The following is an 8,676-nucleotide window of genomic DNA, read 5'->3' on the forward strand; positions in this document are numbered from 1 at the left end:
TGTGGGAAAAGATGCCTAGGGACAGGCCAAAGACCTATACTTTTTTTTCTCCCTATCCAACTTTTTCTTCTTTTTCTATTATAAAAGGTGCAAATAAAACCGGTGACCAGGAGAGATCAGCAAAGATGTAGGCACTCAGCGCCCCCCTCCGCCCCCTTTCTGTCACCCGAATTCCAGGGTCTCTGCAAACGCACTGGCCCAAATGATCCCGCCCACTTCTCCTGGAGCCTCCCTCTCCCCATCATTGGCCAGCCGCTTTCTTCGGAGGAATTTAAAAAGGAGAAATAAGGTTCGTCAGCCCAGGAAGCCAGAAGACTGCCGGACGCACCTGCTCTCCCGCGGACATGCCGATCTTCCGAGCTATGGCTTCTTTCGGCCTCCTGCTCTTCGTTCTCCAAATCAACCTTCCCTCCGGGCGAAGCTGGCAAGTGCTTAAAAACGATGCCGCGGAGTTCATCCCAGATTTCCTGGACAAGACCTTTGGGGCAGCGGAGCAGCCAGCGCAAGCGGCGTTTGCCTACAACGAGACCGAAATCACGAGCAACCGAGCTCAGCAAGGACGGAGGAATTCCCAGGTTTCTTCGGGAAGGATGGGTAAGACAGTTCAAAAACTCTCACTAACCTGCTTTCTGTGTTTTCAGCTGATTGGTTTGGCATGGTAATAAATTCTTTTTCGGGAGAACTGCACGCTCCTCGGACGCTGCGTTCTCCAGGTCGGGATGGGCCAACTAGCCCAATACTGAGCAGCGTAGCTCTGTCCAATACTGAGCAGCAAAATAATGTCCTTCCTTCCTTCCTTTCCTTCCTTCTTTCCCACTTTCCTTCCTTCTTTCTTTTTATTTCTTTCCTTCCTTCCTTCTTTCCTTCCTTTCTTCCTTCTTTTTCTTGCTTTCTCTTTCTTTCTCTTTCTCTCCTTCCTTCTTTCTTTCTCTTTCTTTCCTTCCTTCCTTCTTTTCTTCCTCCTTTCTTTCTTCCTTTCTTCCCCTTTCCTCCTTTCTTTCTTTCTTTTCTTCTTTCCTTCCTTCCTTCCTTTCTTTCCCTCTTTCCCTCCCTCCTTCCTTTCCTTCTTTCTTTCTCTTTCTTTCCTTCCTTCTTTCTTTTTTCTTTCTCTTTCCCTCCTTCTTTCTTTCTTTCTTTCTTTCTTTCCTTCCTCCTTTTTTCTCTTTCCTCCTTTCCTTCTTTCTCTTTCCTTCCTTCTTTCTTTCTTTCCTTCTTTCTTTCCTCCTTTCTTTCCCTTTCCTCCTTTCTTTCTTTCCTTTCTTTCCTTTCTTCTTTCTCTTTCCTTTTTCCTTCCTTCCTTCCTTCCTTCCTTCCTTCCTTCCTTCCTTCCTTCCTTCCTTCCTTCCTTCCTTCCTTCCTTCCATCCATCCATCCATCCATCCATTACAGGTATCTGGATTTAAAGCTAAGATTGGTCATAGATGGTATTTGTAACCTTGATTATAGTAATATGATGAAATAATGAATAATGTGCACCCTAATGTAAATTCTGCCCTTACATATTTGGATCCCGATCTCACTTGAGGACAAGTGTCCAAACATGTGTAACAACATGCAATATAGTCATACATGTTTGGACACTTGTCCTTAACTTTAAGGAACCCTATAAGTTTAGAATATTCTGTTATTAGAAAAATCTGTTTGAATTATTTACAGCCATTCATACCATAAAAATCTATTGCTATTTTATATAGGGTCTTATCAAAGTTTTGCAAAATCTTGTGTTCAAACTATGTTAATTATAATTGAAAATAGAAAAATTTATCGTAAAAAAGGAAAATGGATTACAGAAAGAGAAAACCACAAGGGAGGAAAAAGAAATAAATAAAAAAGAAAGATATCCTGGGTTGCCACTTTTAATCACTTTGTCTCTTCCAGAAGTAATTAAAGTCTCTAAGCATTGTTGAAATAAAATACATATAGTGTGGACAATCTAAAATCAGGTTCAATAATCCAAGAGGGTTTTCTCTCCTTAAATGCCATCAACTGCAACTCTGAAGGTGCAACTATAATGAAAATGTATCAAAGGGAAGAATTAATCATAATAAAACCCAAGCACCTTCTCATACTCCCCACATTTCCAAATCTGCTCAAGCAAAACAAAGAAAACAAACAATTACCATCATTTCTTTTGGTTCTTTAAAAAAATCTTACAAAAATACTAAGATTAATGTAAACAGATACGTTAAGGAAAATTTCTACTCCTGTGGCTTGCATAATACTGATAGAGTGGGCTGTGTCAACCCTCTGCCTTAAAGCACTTGCATCTAAATAAAATCTGCAGAAACAATAAAGGCAGAGGAAAAAACCAACAGAGCAATAATTCAGTGAAATACAGAATATGTACTTAGATTTAATCATAAATGGGTGAGAAAGGCCATCACATTGATCCCCTGGGTAATTTAAACTTTCATTCTTGACTTTGTGCAGAGCCCCAAGCTAGCCTAGGGGCTTCTAAAAGAGTGCTTCTCAACTTTGGTAGCTTGAAGATGTGTGGACTTCAACCCCCTCAATTCCCCAGCCAGAATAGCTAGCTAAGGAATTCTGGGAGTTGAAGTCCACACATCTTCAAGCTGCCAAAGTTGAGAAGCACTGCTCTAGAATGTATGTTAGACTGGGCTGCTCTTTTAAGGCATTTCAAGTTGGCTTCTTTGAACTTGTGTGCCAGCATGTCCAGTCAATCTAAACAGCCAGAGGTATTTGGCATCTCTGCTTTTCCTTTTTCAACCTGTCTCTGGTTAGTCTTCTATGTCCAGCTTTTGTAACAGAAGGAAAGCCAAAGCTAGCCTTCCCAAAATGAGTTTGAGAAAATATCTGGAATGTTTGGGATACAGGAGACAATCTTTTTCTCTCTCTCTTTCACCATCTGGGTTTTTTTCCCCCTTTTATCAATGAATAAATGGGGATTGAAACAAAGTGTTCTGGTCAGTGGTGAAATCTAAACTTTTTTATTACCGGTTCGGTGGGCATGGCTAGGTGGGGTCATGTGACTATGTAGTCATGTAACTAGGGATCAAAAGACAGAAATTCAGTTTAACAGTGAGTTTCCTGCTGGAGCAGGGTTGGACTAGATGACCTTCATGTCCCTTCTAGCCCTGGATTGCTGTGCTCTTTCAAGGTATCCTCTGAAGCTGTGTCTAGTGTCAGGTTTGTAGTCCTTCCTTCCTCTCCTTTTTCCATCCCTCCCTTTCTTTTTCTTTCTTTCTCTCTCTCTCTCTGTTTCTGTCTCTCTCTCTTTCCTTCTTTCTTTCTCAGCAGTCCCCCCCCCCCATTTTTGGCCTAGCAAGCTTCAGGAAGCCTGCTGGGAGCAAAAACAGACACCCTGTTTTTAACCCCCCCCCTACCCCCTGTTTTTGGCCTAGCAGGCCTCAGGGAAGCCTACTGGGAGCAAAAACGGACCCCCATCCCCATTTTCCACCCTCCCACCTCCCTTTTTGGCCTAGCAGGCCTCAGGGAAGCCTGTTGGGAGCAAAAACGGACCCCTGTTTTTAAACTCCACCCCCTGTTTTTGGCCTAGCAGGTCTCAGGGAAGCCTGCTGGGAGCAAAAACAGACTCCTCCATATATGACCCCCCCCCCCCCGCTTTTGGCCTAGCAGGCTTCAGGGAAGCCTGTTGGGAGCAAAAATGGACCCCTGTTTTTAACCCCCCCCCCCGTTTTTGGCCTAGCATGGCTCAGGGAAGCCTGCTGGGAGCAAAAACAGACCCCCCCTCATTTTTGACCCCCCCCCCACCCCCTGCTTTTTTTGGCCTAGCAGACTTCAGGGAAGCCTGCTGGGAGCAAAAACGGACCCCCCTCATTTTTGACCCCCAGTCATCCCCTGCTTTTGGCCTAGCAGACTTCTGGGAAGCCTGCTGGGAGCAAAAACTGACCCCCATCCCCATTTTCACCCTCCCACCTCCCTTTTTGGCCTAGCAGGCCTCAGGGAAGCCTGCTGGGAGCAAAAACAGACCCCCCCCATTTTTGACCCCCCACCCACCCCCCACTTTTGGCCTAGTAGGCTTCAGGGAAGCCTGCTGGGAGCAAAAATGGACCCCCGCTCCCTGTTTTTGGCTGTGCAATGTGCAATTGTTGGAATTTTTTTTTTAAAAAAATTTTTTTTTAGTATTTTTTACTACCGGTTCTGGGAACCAGTAGCACTTTTTACTACCGGTTTGGGCGAACCGGCCCAAACTGGTAGCATTTCACCCCTGGTTCTGGTATATGAGACCTCAGTTCAGATTGCCAAATGGAGTTATCAGAAAACTCAGAAGAGGTTTTTTTAATATTGCAGTAAAACTTCCGAGAAATATAGTATTAAAATGTTAAGGGCCTGTCATAGATAGATCTGCAAGTCAGCGTGGAGACATGACTTGCATGCTTACAATCTGCTCCATCACTTCACTATTACCAAAGTGTTTGTGCATCCTGGAAACTCTTGAATGTTTTGAATTTCAGTCTGCTGACTAGTAGAACTTTTTAGACATATAGCAGGACAACTTTAGCCTTGGCTGACTTCTTATCTTTGCTGGAAAAAGACTCACTCTCCTCTAATATTTGAGGGCCAGATGGCGCTGTGGAACTATCAAAGCATATTACGTGCACTTTCAGAACAGGGTTGCCATGGTTGATATGCCCAACCAAAAACAACAACAAAACACTCATTTAGCAGAAGACAATCAAAAGATTGGGCTGCAGCCAACCAGCCAGTATAGTTTGCATTCTAAGAATGCCTTTAAAGCACAGGTGCAACTAACAGCATGGTTGATAATGTAGCTTATGCCTGAGATCAGTGATTTGCTTTGCAGTCTTTCCCATTTTTTTAAAAAAGTAATTAAATAAAGAGCCTAACAGGTGTCAAGGAACATATGGGTTGGCACATTATCAAGTCTGGCACCATGTTAGAGTCCAGGCCCTAAATCTTCTTCAACAATCTGTCAAACATTTTAGATTCCTATTTTGCATATTGTTGGAACAATGTTTATGTAACTTAAGAGCTCTCCAAGGTCCTGCAACGATCTAGTCACAAGACTGCGAGAGCATAAATCAATTTCTAATCTGCTCCACATCAAATTGCAGGTAGATTCTAACCATTCACTAGCACCTGAAGCACTAAACTCCCTCCCAGTATCTATATTTTGTTTAAATGCTAGAATTATTTACTGTGCTGAATAAACAATCAGGCCAGTTGGATTGTCTCCTTCTTTGATGTAAGAGGCCTCCAATAGGTTTCAGTGTAATAATTTATTTTCCTTCCTCCATAGAACCCCTGGAGTTTGGCTGCCGTGAAGTCTTTGTCACCCGCTACATCACCAGTGGCCCTTGCCGCAGCACCAAGCCGATTAAGGAGCTCGTATGTTCTGGCCAATGCTTGCCAACTCATCTTCTCCCCAATTCAATTGGTAAGGGGAAATGGTGGAGGCAGCATGCCATGGATTACCGCTGCATCCCGGCACAAGGTCAATTCCAACGTGTCCAGTTAGCCTGCCCTGGTGAGGATATTCAGTTTATCAAGACCAGAATCATCACTTCCTGCAAATGCAAGAGGTACACGCGCTACCACAATCGTTCTCAGCTCAAGGACTTCAGCAAGGAGACCACCCGTCCTCAGAAAAACAAAAAACCTCGGGTCCCCAGGGCCAGGGGCAGCAAGACCAACCAGGTGGAGCTGGAGAATTCCTTCTAGATGGAGGCTGTTGGTGAGACCTCAGCCCAGAAGAGTAGAGATTTTTGCCTCACCCACCCTCTCTTTTTGATGGCACTGGGATCAAAATGGGACTGAGCGAAGGGAGGGCCATGGCCTCATGGCTGCTCTCCCAACCAGAGGTTCAAAATTGGTGTGGCTGAAAGCTATCAGATTTGGATGAGAGCTTCAAGGGGGAGGGGAGAATTCAAATTGAGCAGATGGTAGCAGTTCTCAGTCAGAGAGAGGAGTGCTCAGAGATTAGAGAGGGTTGCATTGTCTATAACATTGAAGGGGGAGGCAAGCTCTGTGCACTACTACTTTTTTTCAAGACTTCTTTGTCCTTCCTTAATGGACAAAGGATTAGCATCTCTCTAGCAAAATGGCCAGGTGTTTGTGTAGAATAATCCAACCTTACCAGATCACTGTCCTTAAAACAGATTTACCCAATCAGGTGCCTTCTAGTCGTGTTGGGACTACATCTCCCAGAATTCCTTTTCTGAAGTTGCTGGTATCATGGTATCCACCATCTACAGGGTGGAGTGGGCAGTTTTAATACTTTGCTACCCTGGCCCTTAACTTCTTTCTGCAACTATCTATGATGGATGGTTTCCTATTCTGCTGCAGCATTGCCTGAGCTATAACATTTGTCATTTAAAAATGAAACATGGAGAAGTCCCATCACAATGTACACATAGTGCTTGTTGTGCTGATCTGTACAGACAACTAACTTTGCTGAAGCATATAAAGGTGTGTGTGTGTGTGAGGGCGGGGGGAGAGAATGAGAATATCACACATAGTTAAAGGGTTGAAAGTTTCAAAGTAGCTCAAATAGAAAAAATATCTGGAAAGATTACCAGCTTTAAATTAGCATCAATCATTGATGAAAGCAGAATGAAGGAAGCCATGAGAATTCTTCCTAAAATACTACTGATTTATGCTCAGTACCATCTCTTTGTGGTGAGACATCCAGATAATTCTGGACATCATTCCTGAATCTAAAGTTGGGTATGTACAAATTTTAACATGGGGGTGGTGTGGAACATAAAGGCAACAATCTCTTGGGATTTAATGTGAGACAAAGCTCAGCTATGGTAGATCTCACAGGTGGGCCTGCAGCATGCACACGATGATTACTTCATTTTTCCATGAAAACATGGGGAAGACGAGGAACTCCAAAATTAAGTTGTTGATAAAATTTTAAAAATCTCTACTCTGTATACCAATCCTTGACTCTATGCAACTGTGGGGAATGTAAATTGCTCAAAACACTCCATGCATTTATAGCTAACTTCCAGTAATAGTCACTGTACTATCTGTACTATCCATTATTTTCTAAAGGCACAATTTTAGGGTTAAATCATGCAGTAAAATGTCTTCCTTTTCATAGCACCTTCTACATATGTTGGAATATGATTTCATCAGCAGTGCTGGATGCTGGTGATGAGAACAGTAGTCCAACACATATAATGGGCACCAAATTGGGGAAAGATGAAGAACTTAGAACAGGTGTATACTATTTTTGGCATTTCAAATGTTATGAATTACAACTTCAAACATTTCTTACCATAAGCCATGTCTTCTCTGAATGGTGGGAGTTGTAGTTCAGCAATATCTGGAAGCCACAGGTGGCCTAAGTCTGGTTTAAACAACCTGCTCTTCCCATTTCTTTACTTAGTGTAGCCTATAAGTTTTCGAGCTTATGTTATTGGGAAAACCGCCACCAGTCTTTGGGTGGCACAGATGTTGCTAAATGTTGCCAAGCTGCAAATTATAATAACAGTACAACATTCCATATCTGACTCCACCCCTTCCCAATTGCTAGACTCATAAGATGCACAGCCTTTTCTTCAACCTGAATAGATGTTGTTTGCAGTGGAAGAGGTGGCAGTGAAAAAGTTGACTTCCCTAAGATTTAAATAACATCTTTATTTATTTCCTCGTAAAAACTATTTATGTTCTTTGACTCTCTTGTAGCCAACTGGGCAAACCTGTTTCTTGATATTTAATCTGAGGTTTCAGAGTTATGCAGATATATTTCTAAAAATAATCAATAAAATCTTGTTCATCAAAAAAGATATCTGGTATTTGTTTGGTTTTGGGGCTATGGACGTCTCAGAAAGCACCTGCTCAACCCAAATCCTGAACTCCAAGGAGGTTGACAGGCACTTTGACTCTACCTGCCTAATTCAATTCCACTGTTCTTCCCAACCAGCTTCAATCAAATTAATCCTGTCGGGTTACAGCAGGTCTGAGGAACCTGTGGTCCTTTAGCAATGGCTTCATTTCTAGCTTCTTTCACATTGACTATAGTACCAGAAATTGCTGGGAAATACACAACTCCCTTGTCTTAACAGCTGTAAGAAAGACAAACACAGTTGATATTAATGAACTCCTGAAATTATCTATGTGTGGATAAATTTATGGATAAAAAAGATGGGGTGGGTAATTTCTCCAGGTTTTATTTTAAGGGGAAGAAACAAAAATCTCCACTGATTTCTCAAGAGCAGTGCGGGAAGCCAGGGAGGATGCAACAGCTTAGGCAGAAGAGGAGCCAAAGAAAAACAGGCTGGTCTGTTGGCCACTTCATTAAATTCCACCCAGGAGAATTTCACATTTTTCTTTTTGGGAAACATTTCTGTGTCGTCATACGGAGTGAGAACTGGCATAAAAAATAGCGGGGGTGGGCTGGGGGGTGGCAGAGGGAAGGGGGTGGGTGGGAAGGGGGTGGGAAACATTACCAATTTTAAAAAAGGAAAATTTTCCTCAGTGACATGATCCATCCCAAACTAAGCATCTTTCAGTCTTCATTGAGAAGAACTTGTGGATCTACAGCTGCCAACACTGTAATCTAGGTAGGACTCGGAGCCAGATTTTTAATTCGGCAACCTCTGCAGTGTTACAGGTTCTCATCAGATTAATTGCTCTCCTAAAATCAATGTAATTTAAAGATTGCCAACCTGGGGGGGGGGATTGGGGTTTAACATTAGAAGCTTCTAATGTGACTGTTACTCA

General features: G+C 42.8%; 1 protein-coding gene across 1 annotated transcript; it reads left to right on the plus strand.

Moving 5' to 3' along the window:
- Positions 1–314: 314 nt before the first annotated feature.
- Positions 315–7,710, plus strand: SOST (sclerostin). Its single transcript, XM_081971127.1, has 2 exons — positions 315–594; positions 5,243–7,710. Exons 1-2 carry the CDS (start codon positions 345–347, stop codon positions 5,662–5,664), a joined length of 672 nt encoding a protein of 223 aa, XP_081827253.1. The 5' UTR covers positions 315–344; the 3' UTR covers positions 5,665–7,710.
- The last annotated feature ends 966 nt before the right edge of the window (positions 7,711–8,676 follow it).

Source organism: Natrix helvetica, assembly GCF_964273705.1.
Source record: "Natrix helvetica genome assembly, chromosome: Z".
NCBI classification, from domain to species: domain Eukaryota; kingdom Metazoa; phylum Chordata; class Lepidosauria; order Squamata; family Natricidae; genus Natrix; species Natrix helvetica.

Coding starts and splice junctions, on each gene's coding strand:
- SOST (XM_081971127.1), top strand. CDS start 345: ATGCCGATCTTCCGAGCTATGGCTTCTTTCGGCCTCCTGCTCTTCGTT. Junction 595..5,242: donor GGTTTCTTCGGGAAGGATGG/GTAAGACAGTTC, acceptor CTTCCTCCATAG/AACCCCTGGAGTTTGGCTGC.